The following is a 16,925-nucleotide window of genomic DNA, read 5'->3' as shown; positions in this document are numbered from 1 at the left end:
TATATTGTTTATTTCTGCTCTGATTGTTATTATTTCTCTTATTCTGCTGGCTTTGGGGTTTCTTTGTTTTTCTGCTTCTAGTTCCTTTAGGTGTGCTATTAGATTTTGTATTTGGGATTTTTCTTGTTTCTTGAGATAGGCCTGGACTGCAATGTATTTTCCTCTTAGGACTGCCTTTGCTACATCCCACAGGGTTTGATTGTTGTCTTTTCATTTTCATTTATTTCAATATATTTTTAAATTTCTTCTTTAATTGCCTGGTTGACCTGTTCATTCTTTAATAGGATGTTCTTTAACCTCCATGCCTTTGGAGGTTTTCCAAACTTTTTCCTGTGGTTGATTTCAAGTTTCATAGCATTGTGATCTGAAAGTGTGCATGGTATGATCTCAATTCTTTTATATTTATTGAGGGCTATTTTGTGACCCAGTATGTGATTTATCTTGGAGAATGTTCCATGTGCACTTGAGAAGAAAGTATTCTGCTGCTTTAGGATGAAAAGTTCTGAATGTATCTGTCAAGTCCATCTGGTCCAGTGTATCATTCAGGGCCGTTGTTTCTTTATTGATTTTCTGTCTAGATGATCTGTCCATTGTTGTAAGTGGAATATTAAAGTCCCCTGCAATTACCACATTCTTATCAGTAAGATTGCTTATGTTTGTGATTGTTTTATATGTTTGGGTGCTTTCAAATTTGGTGCATAAACATTTATAATTGTTAGCTCTTCTTGATGGAGAGACCCCATAATTATGATATAATGTTCTTCTCCATCTCTTGTTATAGCCTTTAGTTTAAAATCTAGTTTGTCTGGTATAAATATGGCTACTCCAGCTTTATTTTGACTTCCAGTAGCATGATAGATGGTTCTCCATCCCCTCGCTTTCAATCTGAAGGTGTCCTCAGGTCTAAAATGAGTCTCTTGTAGACAGCATATAGATGGGTCTAATTTTTTTATCCATTCTCATACCCTATGTCTTTTGATTGGAGCATTTAGTCCATTTACATTCAGTGTTATTATTGAAAATATGGGTTTAGAGTCATTGTGTTATCTGTAGGTTTCATGCTTGTAGTGATGTCTCTGGTCCTTTGTAGTCTTTGCAACATTCCACTCACAGAGTTCCCCTTAGGAACTCTTGTAGGGCTGGTTTAGTGGTATTGAATTCCTTCAGTTTTTGTTTGTCTGGGATAACCTTTATCTCTCCTTCTATTCTGAATGACAGCCATGATGGATAAAGGATTCTTAACTGCATATTTTTCTTATTCAGCACATTGAAAATTTCCTTCCACTCCTTTCTGGCCTTCCAAGTTTCAGTAGGTAGTTCTGCTACTACCCTTATGTGTCTACCCTTGTAGGTTAAGGCCTGTTTATCCCTAGCTGCTTTCAGAATTCTCTCTTTCTGTTTGTATTTTGCCAGTTTCATTATAATATATCATGCAGAAGATTGATTCTGAAGGGAATTCTCTGTGCCTCCTGGATTTCAATGTCTGTTTCCTTCCCTGGATTGGGGAAGTTCTGAGCTACAATTTGTTCAGGTACACCTTTGGCCCTTTTCTCTTTCTTTTTCTTCTGGAACTCATATGATATGGATCTTGTTCTGTTTTATTGAATCACTTAGTTCTCTGACTCTCCCCTCATGGTTCAGAATGTTTTTATCTCTCTTTTTCTCAGCTTCATCTTTTTTCATAATTTTTTCTTCTATTTCACCTAATCTCCCCTCTGCTTCTTCAATCCTCACTGTCATTGCCTCTAGTTTACTTTGCACCTCATTTACAGCATTTTTAATTTATCATGACTATTTTTTAGGTCCTTAGTCTCTGCAGCAATAGATTCTCTGCTGTCTTCTATGCTTTTTTCAAGCCCAGCGATTAATCTTATGACTTTTATTCTAAATTCTTGTTCAATTATCTGTTTTTTGTTTATATTTGTTTTGATCAATTCTTTAGCTATCATTTCTTCCTGGAATTCTTCTGAGGAGAATTCTTCTATTTCATCCTTTTGGCTAGTTTTCTGTCCCTCATGTGTTTAAAAGCTTGTTATGTGCTCTGCACCTGTGAGCACTACTATGTTAAAGAGGGGTCATATACTGTCCAGGGCCTGGCCCTTCAGGTGGTGTTTTTTGGAGAGTGTTATGCTGTCTGTTATTGTGACTTTGGCTACTTTATCTCCCTACTGTAGTGATGTTTTGGACCCTCCACTAGGTGTGCTTTGATTTGTTCCTTGAAGTTGCTGTGGGAAGGAAAACAAACAGAAAACAACAACAAACACACAAACAAAAAAACAGAAAAACAAAAAACCAGAAACACCAGCTATAAGTAAAAAACAGGGTGGAAGCCGTGCTGATGGAAGAGGCCTTATCCCATACAAAGAGAGAAATGACAGGGGCCAGGAAAAAGAGAAGAAAAATTGACCAGATAGAGAAACTATATGGCTTAATCCATAGAGAGAAAAAGGAAAATAAGGAGGTGTCTAACATGTATGAAGAGAATAGATTAAAAAATATGTCTGATTAAACAAACCAAAACCAGAGTGACCAGACTAGAGGAGGGAAAAGATAAGAAAGAGAACAGGAAGGAAGAATATACATATATAATAAGAATTGTCTGAGAACTAAATCAGGCAATGCAAGAGCGCTGGTCTGTGTTGTAGACTCTAAATCTAAAGTTCTCTCTTGACCAGCAAGAGAGCGGATGCAGAATTAAAAGCAAGAGATGGCTAATGTCCAGGAAAAGACAAAAGCCCTGAATAAGAGTCCTTGCTCTGTATTTATTAAGATTAGAAGGCTTACAAACCTGATGGGCATGCACAAAGAGACAATGAATCTGTGAACATTAACTCATGGGCATGAGGGAAAGGGGGTTTTGAAGATATATGGTGTTTGGGGTTTGGGTTAATATGAAATAAAACCTGGTGCTGGGCAGATGGGCAGATGGTAGTTAAGGCAGACAGGAGGCACCGTGTCTGTTTATCTTAGCTAGCCTAGGGGATGAGACAGAGCATATAACCTCAGGGTTAACAAGGCACCTTTCTTTTGTTAGTCAGCTCTGATCTGGGTAGCTTCACCTGCAATGCAGCAGTCTATAGCCCTATTTACTCATTTACTTAATTTAGTCCTTCCCTCCTGTGAAAGCAGCTTTCTGCTATAGTACAAAATTGGGGCACACTTTTGCCGTGAATACCTAATCTTGTTTACCTCATATGCCTTTGTAATGGGGGGTCTTTGCTCCCCCCACTCTATTCTGGGGGACTTTGCCCCCCTCTGGTCTATCCTGGGGGTCTAATCTTGTTTACCCAAGCTTGGATGTGAGCATCCTATGACTTTGTAATTCTTTCTGCCTTGTTAACCCATTGGTGCAAGCCTAGGGAATTTCTAAGTTTATTCCCCACAGGTCTGGAGGAGGGGCTGACTGGTTTGTCACTGTCAATCCTGCTCCAGTAGACATGCACTTACCAGGCCAGAGGGGCGTGGTTTGGTGTAGGTGAGTCCCACCTCCACTGTGGGCCCACTGTCCACTGTCGGTTCCCTGAAGCCCTGTGGTGGGGAGAAAAATGGCGACCCCTCCAGTGTCTCCTCCATGGACCGGGTGTCCCCAACAACTCTGTTCAAGCCATCCTCACTGTGTTGCGGGTACAAACGAGGCAGTTTGTCACACTCTGCTGACTCCTGTGCCTTCCTGGCATTGGGCTGGGATTTAAACCCTGATGTCTTTAAGGTTCCCACTCCATCCACCCTGGTTTCCGGTAAGTGCTGCTTTGCACTGCCCCATTTATGGCCTCTGGCTGGTGGGCACAGGAAACCTTTGCCCTTTGAATGGCTACATACCTTCTTCCCACAGCACTCCAGGGAGGGGATTGCTTTCTCCCATTGCGCACTATGCCTCTGAACTAGTTACTGAACCAGGGCTGGCTCCCTTCCTCCCCAGGTACTCAAACAGGGCAGCTGGCCCCAGTCTGGAGAAAGCCCCACAGTTAGATTGGATCTTTCTCCATCCTGGTCCATGGTTTTTCTCTTGTTCAGATACTGTATTACACTTTCCCAGCCTCTTTTTCTCTTCCCTTTGTCTCTCCACAGAAGGGGATCCCTCCCCTCCTTTCCTCTGCCTCCTGTTTTGTCTCTCCCAGTTCACAGTCACGCCGGTATGGCCTGTCATGTTGTCCCCATGGGTCCCTGGAGGCGTCTCTATCACTTTGCAGCCTGGACTCTTGGAGTTCAGAGTCCTTTGGCCTCAACACTGCTGTGTTTGAAAGACGAGGGAACTTCGGATCTCCCTACTTCTCCGCCATGTTGGCCCCTCCTCCCTTAATAATTTTTAAATGTCCTCTTTGTCCCAGATGATAGTCCTGGTTTTGACATTTACTTTAATATTGATACAACCACTGCCACTTTCTTAGGCTTCATTTGTACATGGCATATATGTTTACAGTCTTTAACTTTCAGGCTATCTGTAGTCTCTAAATTTTTCCATTTACATTTCAATAGGCTTTTTATGTATGCCCTTTTTGTGTTTTGTTTTCAGTGGTTGCTTTAGTGATTATATCCTTAACTTGTTATAGTCTGTCAAAAGTTAGCTTTGTACTACATCATGTAAGGTGTAAGAACCTTGCAACAGTATAACTCCACTTACCCCCCACTCCTGTCCTTGGTATTATTGTTTAATGTATTTTATTTTTATATACATCATAAACCTCACAAGCCGGTGTTATGATTATTGCTTTAAAAAGTCATTTGTCATTTAAAGAAACTGAGTGGGAGAAAATAGCATTTTACATCCACATATTTACTATTTATAATATTCTTGCTTCCTAGAAGTTCCATCTGGTATTTGTTCCTAAAGAATTTCTTTGAATCATTTCTTGTAGTGCAGGTCTGCTGATGACAGATTTTCTTAGTTTTTGTTCATCTGATACTGTTTTTATTTCACCTTCTCTCTTTTTTTGAATGATTAGTTGTTTGGTTGATTGATTGGTACTTGTTATTCTGAAATAATGATAGCTTTACAGGAGGTTGCAAAGATGATATAGACAGAACCCAAGAACCCTTCACCTAGTTTCTCCTAATGGTTACATCTTATAAAATTTGGGTATAATATCATATCAAGGAGTTTGACATGGATGCACTGTGTGTGAATAATTCTATGTAATTTTACCACTTGTGTAGATTTGTGTAACCATCACCACAATCAAGATACAGAACTGTTTATTACCACAAAGATCTCCATTGTGCTACCCTGTTATAGTGGTACAGACACCGTAACCCCCAACATCCTTAACTCCTAGCAACTACCAATCTGTTTTCTATCTCTAATTTTCTCATGTAGAGAATGTTTATATAAATGGGATCATGTAGTATTTGACCTTTTGAAATTGGCATTTTTTCACTTAGTATTATTTCTTTGAGATTCATCCAAGTTATTGCACGTAGCAATAGTTTGTTTCTTTTTATTGTAGTTGTATTCCAGGGTATGGATGTACCGCTGTTTGTTTAGCCAGTCACCATTAAAAGACATCTGCATAGTTTCCAATTTTGGGCTATTACAAATAAGTCTGCTATGAACAATTGTTTACATGTTTTTGTGTGACCATAAGTTCTCATTTCTCTGGGATAAGTGCCCAGGAATGCAAATGCTACATGGTATGTTAAGTGTGTGTTTAATTTTTTGTTTTGTTTAGTTTTATTTTGTTTTGTTCAGAAACTGCCAAACTTTTACAGGGTGGCTATGCTATTAACTTCAGTAATATACGAGAGAGACAGTTTCTCCACGTCATCATCAGCATTTGATATTGTCACAATTGAAAAGTTTTAGCTGTTCATGGCGATTAAGGAGTGCACTTATTCTGATGAGCACAGGGATGGAAGTGTTCAGTCACTATATTGTACACCTGAAACTTAATATTACACTGTATGTTAACTGTTATTTAAATAAAAACTTAAAAAAATAAAAGTCTTAGCTGTTCTAATATTTTCTAATATTTGTGTAGTGATATTTCATTGTGGTTTTAGTCTATATTTGCCTAATGTCTAGTTTTGTTGAACACATTTTCATGTGCTTATTTGCTGTATATCATCTCTGGCAAAATGTTTTTTTATGTCTTTTGGTCATTTTCTAATTAAGTTTTTTTAATGTTGAGTGTTGAGAGTTCATTATATATTCTAGATGTGAGTCCTTTTTCACATATGTGGCTTACAGATATATTTTCCTAATCTATAGCTCATCTTTTCATTCTCTTAACAGAGTTTCTCAGAAAAGAAGTTAATTTTGGTGATTTTTTTTTTATTTGATGATATTTTTCTTGTGTGAATCTTGCTGATGCTCAAAGTTTTCTCCTATTTTTGTTTTACTAAAAGTTTAATAGTTTTCTATCTTACATTTAGCCCATGATCAATTTGAGTTACTTTCTGTAGAAGTTTCACTTTTGGACTATGGATATCTAATCACTCCAGCAACTTCATTTAAAATTAAATAAAAGGCTTTTGCACAGTGAAGGACAATAAAAAGGTTTTCAGTAAAAAGACAACCTACTGAATGAGAGAAGATATTTGCAAATAGTATATCCAATAAAGGGTTAATATCCAAAATATATAAAGAACTTATACAACTCAACACCCAAAATGCCCCAAACAACCTGATTTAAAAATGGGCAGAGGACTTGAATAGACATTTTTCCAAAGAAGACATACAGATGGCCAACAGACACATGCTCAACATCACTCATCATCAGGGAAATGCAAGTCAAAACCAAATAAGATATCACCCCACACCTGTCTGGATGACTGAAAAAAATGCAAGAAATAACAAGTGTTGGTGAGGATGTGGAGAAAAGGGAACCCCCATACACTGGTGGTGGGAATGTAAATTGGTACAGCCACTGTGGCAAACAATGTGGAGGTTCCTCTAGAAATTAAAAATAGAAATACTATATGACCCAGTAATTCTACTACTGTGTATTTACCCAAAGAAAAGGAAAATATCAATTTGAAAAGGTATTTGCACCCCTGTGTTTATTGGAACATTATTTACAACAGCCAAGATATGGGAGCAACCTAAGTGTTGATCAGTAGACAAATGGATAAGGATGATGTGGTATATGTATACAATGGACTATTATGCCACCATAAAAAGGATGAGATCTTACCATTTGTAACAACATAGACCTAGAGGTATTGTGATAAGTAAAATAAATGACACTGAGGAAGATAAATACCATATGATTTCACTAATGTGGAATCTGAGAAGCAAAACAAATGAATTAACAAAAAGCAGAATCAGGTCTATGCAGAGAATAAACTGATGGTTGCCAGAGTTGGGATGGGGTGGGGAACACAAGAGACCAGTTAGAGAATGAATAAGTCATGGGAATAAAAGACACAACAAAGGGACTATAGTCAATGATACTGTAATAGTGTTGTATGGTGACATATTTTAGCTACCCCTGTAGTGAGCATATTGCATATTGAGAGGTTGAATTACTGTGTTGTATACCTGAAACCAATGTAACATTGTGTGTCAACTATACTAAAATAAAATAATAAAAGACTGTCCATCTTAAGAATTGCTTTGACATCTTTGTTAAAAATTAGGTGATTGTACTTGCGTGGGGCTATTTCTGGGTTCTCTATTTTGTTTTATTTGTCTATGTGTCTCTTTACCACTACCACACAGTCTAGATTACTGTAACCATGTAATGTCTTGAAATTGGCCAGACTGATTCCTCCACTTTATTCTTTTTCAAAATTGTTTTAGCTACTCTAGTTTATTTGCCTTTTCATAAAATTTTAGAATAACTATGTCTATGTCTAAATATTGATGGGATTTTGATAGGAATTGCATTAAACCTGTATATCAATTTAAAAAATTTTTAATGTTTTTTTATTTTTGAGAGGGAGACAGAGACAAAGAGTGCGAGCAGGGGAGGGGCAGAGAGAGAGGGAGACACAGAATCTGAAGCAGGCTCCAGGCTCTGAGTTGTTAGCACAGAGCCCAATGCGGGGGTTGAACTCACGAACCTTGAGATCATGACCTAACCTGAAGTCAGACTCTGAACTGACTGAGCCACCCAGGCATCCCAGACCTGTATATCAATTTAAGTAGAATTGACATCTTTATTATAGTGGGTCTTCCAGTCCATGAATGTGGAATAGCTCTCCGTCTATTTACATCTTTTATTTATTTCATCAGCTGTTGTACTTTTCAATATATGTCTTGCACATGTTTTGTATTTTATTTTTCTAAGCAATTGTAAATGCTGTTGTGTTTTTTATTTTGGTTTCCACATGTTCATTGCTAGTATAAAGAAATATGGCTAATTTTTTAATGTTGATTTTCTATCCTGTGACCTTACTGAAATCACTAATTCTAAGAATTTTTTTTTGTTGCTCTTGATTCCTTGGGATTTCTAGGTAGACCATCATGTCCTCTCCAAATAGGGAAAGTTTTCATTCTTCCTTTGTGATCTATATACCTTATATTTCCTTGTCTTACCATGTGCTGGATAGAACTTTCAGTACTATGTTGAACAGTAGCGGTGAGAGTGGACATCCTTACCTAGCATCAGGTCTTAAAGGAAAGCTTTCAATCTTTGACCATTAAGCATAAAGTTAGCTTTAAGTTTTTTGTAGAATTAAAAAAAAACAAGTTGAGAAAGGTTCGTTATATTCCTAATGTGTTGAGAATTTTTATCATGAATGGATGTCGAATTTTGTCAGATGCTTTTTCTGTGTCTATTGAAAGGATCATGTGGGTTTTTTTCTTCGCTAGCCTGTTAATTTGGTTGATTCTATTGATTGGTTTTTGAATATTGAACCAATATAGCTAATGCACTTTTGCATATATAATAATGAAGGATATTGGTCTATAGTTATCTCTTTTTTTATAACTGCCTTTATCTCTTTTTGGTATCAGGGTAATATGGGCTTAATAGAATGAGTTGGAAAATGTTCTCTTGTCTTCTATTTTCTGGAAAATATTGTGTAGAATTTTAATTACTTCTTGTGTGTTTGGTAGAGTTCTCCAGAGAACCTATCCAGGCCTGGGGATTTCTGGTGTAAAAGTTTTTGATTACAAATTCATTTTCTTATTTAGGTATAGGGCTAGTCAAATGATCTATTTCAGATTAAGAAAGTTGTGGTAGTTTGCGCTTCTTGTGGAATTCACTTCATCTAAGTTGTCTAATATATGTGTGTGGAGTTGGTGGTAGTATTCCATTATTCTTTTGATGTCTGAAGGGTCTTCTGCAATATTCTCTGTTTCACTCCCAATATCAGTAATTCATGTCTTCTCTCCTTTTACCTTTGTCAATTTTATTAAACTTATTAAAATACCAAGTTTTTATTTAATTGATTTTCTCTATTGTTTTTCTGTGTTCAATTTTCTTGATTTCTGCTTTCATCTTTATTATGCATTTCCTTCTACTTGCTTTGGATTTGTTTTGCTATTCTTTCTTAGTTTCTTCAAATGGGAACTTAGGTTATTGATTTCAGACTTTTCATCTCCTCTTTATGCTATAAAGTTCCCTCTTGACAGTGCTTAAGCTGTGTTCCTCACATTTTTATATGTGTATTTTCATTCAGTTTAAAATATTTTTTATTTCTGTTGTACTTCTTTGACTCATAGATTTATTAGAAGCATGTTATTTAGTTTCCAAGAGTTTGGAGATTTTCTTATCTTTTTGTTACTGATTTCTAGTTTGTTTCAATTGTGGACAGAGAACATACTCTATTTGCTTTTAGTTTTTTTACATTTTTTGGATTTTTTTTTATAGCCATGGCTATGCTTTGTCTTGGTATATATTCTGTGCTTAAAAAAGAACGTGTGTTCTTTTGTTATGTAGATTTTCTGTAAATGTCAATTAGATCTTGTTTGTTGATGGTGTTGAGTATCCTTGATGATTTTGTGTCTAGTTATTCTATCAGTTGTTGAGAGAGTAGTATTGAAATCTCCAATTATAATTGTGAATTTGTCTCTTTCTCCTTTCAGTTCCATCAATTTTTGCTTAAGGTATTTGCAGTCTGTTGTTCAGGGAGTACACATTTAGGATTGCTATGTCTTCCTGTCTTCCTGGTGGGTTGACACTTTTATAATTATATAATGTTCTGCTATATCCCTAATAATATTCTTTGCCCTGTAGTTTACTTTTGTGATATTAATATAGTCAATCTACTTTCTTTTTATTAATACTTAAATGACATCTTTTTTCCTTTTTATACTTCTAGAGTATATATGTCATTATATTTGAAGCAATATAATATATAATATATAATATATTATATATTATAATATATAATATATATATAATTTATTATATATAATATATAATATATATTAATATATATTAATATTATTAATATATATTATTAATATTAATATATTAATATTATTATTATTAATATATATAATAAATTATATATAATATAATTATATTATAGACACCTTATTGTTGGGTCATTTTTAAAATCCTCTTTGCCTATCTTTTTTTCTCCCTCTTTTTAAATTTATTAAGTTTTTATTTTAATTCTAATATAGTTAGCATACATACAGTGTTATATTAGTTTCAGGCCTACAATCTAGTGATTTAAAAATTCCATACATTACTCAGTGCTCATCATGACAATGCCCCCTTAATCCCAATCACCTATTTTACCCATTCCCCCTACCCACCTACCCTCTGATAATCACCAGTTTGTTGAGTATAGTTAAGAGTCTGTTTCTTGGTTTCTCTCTCTCTCTCTCTCTCTCTCTCTCTCTGTTTTTCTTTGCTCGTTTGGGTTGTTTTTTAAATTACACATATGAGTGAAATCATGTATATTCAGCCCTAAAGAATAAATCTTGCCATTTGCAAAGGCATGGATGGAGCTAGAGAGTATAATGTTAAGTGAAATAAGTCAGTCAGAGACAGCTAATCACTATCTTTTAATTGTTGTACTCAGGATATTTACAGTTAATGTAATTATTAATTTGTTATAGCTGTGTTTTAGACTGTGCCTTTTGACCTCTATCTTAGTCGTTCTGGACAGAAGAATCTGGAAACCAAGAAACAAACTTTATTTTTTCTCTCCATTTATTTGTGCATTAAAGGGTTATGCATGTCATAAATAGTTAACATATATCATAACACCTAGAAACACTTCATTATTTAGGACAGAATACCAAGCATCACAGATTTTTGGTGTCACGGGATATAATTTGAATGGTGTCAGAGAAAACCATTTTGAAATAAAAATAAGAAACATTGATAATGCACCATTTTGACTGCTTTTCTTTATAAAAATACAGATTACGTGTCTTCTCTGGGGAGACTCGTGGCTTCCCGGTATGCAGATGGCCTGTTTCCACAGTTCTACAGACCTGAAGATGGCAGAGTATACAATGTAAGTCGGAGTTCCCTTGATGGATAGGCCCAGTGACATGCTTCTGGTGTCTGGGAGTGGCCTATGTGGAGAGGCTCACACTGCTTCCTATTGATGCAGTGGAGCCCAGGCCTCATCAGGGCTGGAGGCTTTCTTCTGGCCATGTGGAGAGTGATGAAAGTTATGGCTTAGGGCCTGGGAAGGGAAGCACTTGACCTGTTAGAGATGAGTGCATGAAATCATTGACCAGAAAGTGAAAACCTTCGCATATCAATAGTACTTTGTTTTGCCTTGAAAATAAAGAAGGTGTAGTATGACAGAAGTTAGCAGACAGGCAAGAGCTGCTGCTGTTACGTGACAAATGCACAGGGAACAGGGGGCTACTTTTATACCTAGTGGTTTTATAGCAAGCGGCACCTCTTACTGGAGTCCTTAATTCCGGCAATTCAACACGTGACTCGTGTAGTCTCATAACGTGTCTGCCCCTGTGCACACCCTGGTACACCACAGGGAACTCACAAAAACTCATATCCCATCATGTCACTTTACAGATATTTGTTCGTGTCACTGTACATCTATGTACCACCTGGACTGCTATATCTTTTTTTTTCTTAAAATTTTTTTTTAATGTTTATTTATTTCTGAGACAGAGAGAGACAGAGTATGAATGGGGGAGGGGCAGAGAGAGAGGGAGACACAGAATCCGAAGCAGGCTCCAGGCTCTGAGCTGTCAGCACGGAGCCCGACGCGGGGCTCACACTCACGGACTGTGAGATCATGACCTGAGCCGAAGTCGGTCGCTCAACCGACTGAGCCACCCAGGTGCCCCCCCTCTTTTTTTTTCCTTTTAGAGAAAGCATGTGAGTGGAGGAGAGAGATAGAGGGAGAGACAGAGAGAGAGAGAGAGAGAGCCAATGAGAATCCCAAGCAGGCTTCATGCTCAGTGTGGAGCTAGATACAGGGCTCCATCCCATGACCCTGGGATCAGGACCTGAGCTGAAATCAAGAGTCAGATGCTCAACCAACTGAGCCACCCAGGCACCCCGGTTATTTCTTAATATTTTTAATTTAGCAATAATATCCATAGAATCTTGAGTTTGGTGTGCTAAATATATTTTTTATCTGAACCACATGAAAATCAGTGCAGAACTATTGAAAACATCTGTCTTTGCCATCTGACCACCTCCACAGCCCCTATTGACATGGTCCTACCCTGGTTTCTGTATCGTGGTAGAAACTTTAATAAGTGCTGTGAATGCTGGTGAGAGATTTAGGAATTTTGCCCTAAGGAACCATGGAAAGCAACAGGAAGTGGTGCTGGAGCTTGAGGAATAAGCTGGAGAGACACAGGAGATAGAGAAGGAAAACAGTTTGAAGCAGAGGGAACAGCGCGAGCCAAGGCATGAAAATGTGGAATTACATGGTGTGTTCAGAAAACACATTTTCCTTAACAATTTAGGTACTTAAGGGGTATTCTGAGGGTTTTTAAAGTTAAAAATAAGTACCAGATCTTTCAAAATTTGGTTCTTCACAGAATAGGGCACATTTTTTTCTTATTCCTTTTCTATGTCTCCTACCTCCCTACACCCTAAGAGGCCTTGCACAGTTGTGCCTGGTCTGTGTGAATGATCGTTTATTTGTGTCTACAAGAAATTGCCTGCAAGTCTCTGTCACCTTTCAGGCACAGCCTCTGCAGGTGTTCGTGATCCACTGATCCAGGCATGGGGCAGTGTGGCCTGGGAGACAGAGGATACAGGGTGCAGGTTGTGAGCAGGAAGATGCATCACTGGGGCACATCTCTTAGAGGAAGCCAGGCAGGTGTGCTGGCAAATCTAGAAGCATTCTCACAAATATTTTTGGCATCTTGGTGTTAGGAAAACTTTTTAGAGAGACTTATTTTTTTCCATCTGCCTTTGCTGATCTCTCTTTTCTTCTACCGAATTCCTTGAAAGTTCTTTTCTTCTACCTAATTCCTTAAAATGCCCCCTGAACATTTTCTGGTAAAGATAATTCTGTAACTGTGAAGATAAAATGTAATTTAGAAACACATTTTTTTTAAAAAGTGTTATATGTTGGATAGATCACATCATCATCATTTCTTCTGTGAGGAATCATCCAAAGGTTTTCACTTGAAAGACTGAAGCACTTCCTTCTGGATTATGTTGGGGTTTAAAGGATCATCTACAGAATTGTTATTAGTGTCCAATTCTTGATGGCAGAGGTCATGACTCAGTGGGCCCTGTGGTTCTTGGCTGCCTGGTAGTTCAGATGATGTATTATGGTGTGTTTTTGTTCTGTTTTTTGTTCTTTGCTTTGATTTCCATGAAGTTGACAGCTAAGTCAGAACTGATCTATCAGTTTGTGGAATATTTAACACAAGCTGTGGAGAGCTACAAGCAGCGGATGGACTGGCTCACCAGCAGAAGCCGCCAGATTTTTGGTGTCATCTTGGAACAGTGCATCACCATAGTGCTGGATTTTGGCAGCATACGGGAGGAGGAGCTTAATCTGTGCCAAGATGCTCTAATAATGGTCCTCCAGGAGCAGGTGGCTCACATAGCCAAGTTTAATATCATATGGTGAGTTCCCATAGGAAGAGGATATTTCTGGGAAACTTCATAAGTAGCTTCCATTTATTCGGAGTTAAGTAACATAACTAACATAGTTCTATGGGGAGTGAGGAGGTCTTGTCATTTCCTAGAATACGTAATTCCAGCAGAAGACCCACAGTAAAACTTTGATGATGTGCTTTGCATGTGGCATCTTAGTTTTCAGATGAGAAGAGATTTATAAACCTACTTTTCTTCAATGCATAGCAAGGTCAAAATAGAAGAATAGGAATTTTATTGAATATATATTTAAGGCCATAAAAATCCTTTAGGTGATTTTATCTTAAATAATGAATTCAAACTTGTCACAAGTAACACTTTTTTCAGACTGAGCTTATGACTCCCCTGTAAGTTGACCCTCTTAAATCAGAACAACAGGTGATTGGCTTTATAGAATTTCCCATATTTCAGAGTTTTCACAACCAATTATTTACGGATTTTTAGATTCGAGAGAATTTGGGCTCTAAGGCCAACTTTTCATGTGGAACATTGGCTGTACCTCTCTGATGGGAAAAATCTGGATGAAGGCCATCTACCTAACTGAGTTTTTCTTTAAAATAAAACAGTTTCAGCTAAACAGATAACATCTTTGGGGATGCTGCTTAATTGTGTTCTATCCCAGATTCCTATTTCTGTGACAGATATATTACTGAGGGAATTGAGCCTTAAGTTTGCAATGCTTTAACTTTCTTGGAAACATTCTGTAGCATATAGGCCACTCAACCAGATTTCTACTCAGAGGAGCCACACAGAGGTGACACAGGTATGAGGCAGCCTTTGTCTCTGAAGGTGGGCTATCAGGGACAGCTCGGGCTGGCTCATTAATCCAAGATTCATATAATTCTTATAATTATGAATGCATGTATGATTCATATAATTTGTTCAATTATAAACACAGAGATATATAAATTCAAAGTTTGTTTATTTATTTTTTTTTTTTAAGAGAGAGAGAGAGAGAGAGCAGGGGAGGAGAGAGAATCCCAGGCAGGCTCCATGCTATCAGCACAGAGCCTGATGTGGGGCTTGAACCCATGAACCGTGAGATCATGACCGGAGCCTAAATCAAGAGTCGGATGCTTAACCGACTGAGCCACTCATGTACCCCAGAGATAAATAAATTCAAATGGCTGTTCTTTCTTGGGGGGATTCTATCACTTTTTTCTAAGTCCAAACTAAATTGTTTAATCACATGTTCCCAGGATTTAAAAACTAATGCTCTGCTAAACTCAATATTATTTTTGATCCAGAAGAGGTAACTGATGTGAATTCAGAACAATGAAAACAACGTCTTAAAAGAATTAGAAATAAAATTCTAGCATAATGAAATCATTGCTGATTTGTAAATATTAATGCTGTGAGTCCTTATAAATTTACTATTAATTGAAGATAGTTGTATATAAAACTGCCTGTTTATGAAAATAACTCTCTCAATAGTTTTAATACAGCTGTTAATGTTTGCATTTTTGAGATTTTTAATGTTTATTTTTGAGAGAGAGAGAGACAGAGCGTAAGCAGGGGAGGGCAGAGAGAGAGGGAGACAGAATCTGAAGCAGGTTCCAAGCTCTGAGCTGTTAGCACAGAGCCTAACATGGGGCTCAAACCCACGAACCACAAGATCATGACCTGAGCAGAAGTCAGACACTTAACTGACTGAGCCACCCAGGTGCCCCCATTTTTGAGATTTTTTTAACCCTCCTGTACACATTGTTCTTCCTAGTCAGTACACTTATGAAAGATAATGGTGCTTTGCAAACCCATCTTAAGCAGCTTGCCTATTTTGTTGGTAACTTTCAACAAAGGCTGGGACAAGGGCTGGTAACTTTCAACAAGGGCTGGATGCTGCGTGTTCTTTCCTTCAGCTCTGGTGATGTTAAGTGTTTGTTGCTCGCAGGTGTGGGCCTGAGGGCTGATAGCTATGTTGCCCACTGCCCCATGACAGCCCCATGTGATTCCTTTCAGGGTTTCTCAGGAGCCTGTGAAATGGCAGGAAAATGCTGCTCCTGTGACAGGACAGTCCATAGCTGCTGCCATCAGTTGGGTTGAAAAACTGCCTTTTGAGCTGGCTGTGAGCCATGCTAGCCGCCTGGACGCACTGCTGGAAGCTGGGCAAGACAAAACGGTAAGTGTGCATCCCTGGTGGGCCCCAGGTCACGTAGGTGGCTTCAAGTTTATCTCTCTATACCCAGTATCCTCATACTGCCTTTCAACTGACCTTAGCCCTTACCCCTCCCAGCAGCATCCCACAGAGGCTACATCACTGGCATTGAGGAGTCCTATAAATCCTGTTCACCTCTGAATTTGGAACCAACTGAGAAATCAGTGACGGGCCCCAGGTGGGGATCAAAATAGCAACTTTGATGATGGCTGAGCTGGACCAATCACAATGAGGCTCCATAATGCTGCCCCCTGAGCCTGGCAGGGCTCCCTCTCGGTGATCAGGGCACAGGGTATACCCTTATTTAACCAGTGCCAGCAGAGCCACATGCTGCTCACATCCACTGAGCATTGAGAAAGGACAGGGAATTAGGCATAGTTGTGCATCTTTAATATTTTAATTCTGCTCTTGCTCTCCTGACAGTTAGATAAATCAATCCATCTCTAATGGAGAAGAGAGGCTGGAAGACTCTTCATAGAACCCTGAGATCGAGGAAATAGTTTCCCCACATCTGTGTTCTGAGTCTGTCCCAGTCCCTCTTCTTCACAAATGTGTCTGTTACATGCCTTCCAAGGTGAAGTATATCCATGCAGATGAGTCATCCACTTTTGAATGTTAATGCATTTGCACATGCTTTTTGATAGGACCCTTTGGACATAAAGCCTTACCTAGAAGAAGTGCTGAAATAGTGGTAGTTTATGTTCTTTTAGCCACAAGGGTATGAGCTTTTGTGAGTGATTCTAAGGATGGGACCTGAAGGGCAGTGGCAAGTTAGTGGGCAAGGACTCTGGACAGGTGGGGTCCTTTGGACAGTCTCAGCT

At 38.1% G+C, this 16,925-nt stretch overlaps 1 protein-coding gene across 3 annotated transcripts in view; it reads left to right on the top strand.

Annotated features, from left to right (window-relative positions):
- VWA3B (von Willebrand factor A domain containing 3B) overlaps positions 1 to 16,925 on the top strand; it is a 205,268-nt gene that overhangs the window by 11,279 nt on the left and 177,064 nt on the right. For all 3 annotated transcript variants that reach the window (XM_042932057.1, XM_042932058.1, XM_042932059.1), the window contains exons 3-5: positions 11,267 to 11,361; positions 13,669 to 13,919; positions 15,909 to 16,068. In XM_042932057.1, coding sequence (XP_042787991.1) covers positions 11,267 to 11,361; positions 13,669 to 13,919; positions 15,909 to 16,068 — 506 coding nt within the window. The remainder of the gene's footprint in view (positions 1 to 11,266; positions 11,362 to 13,668; positions 13,920 to 15,908; positions 16,069 to 16,925) is intronic.

This window comes from Panthera leo, chromosome A3, assembly GCF_018350215.1.
Source record: "Panthera leo isolate Ple1 chromosome A3, P.leo_Ple1_pat1.1, whole genome shotgun sequence".
NCBI lineage: Eukaryota > Metazoa > Chordata > Mammalia > Carnivora > Felidae > Panthera > Panthera leo.
Note: the sequence above shows the minus strand (reverse complement) of the source record. Positions and strands in the feature narration are given on the sequence as shown.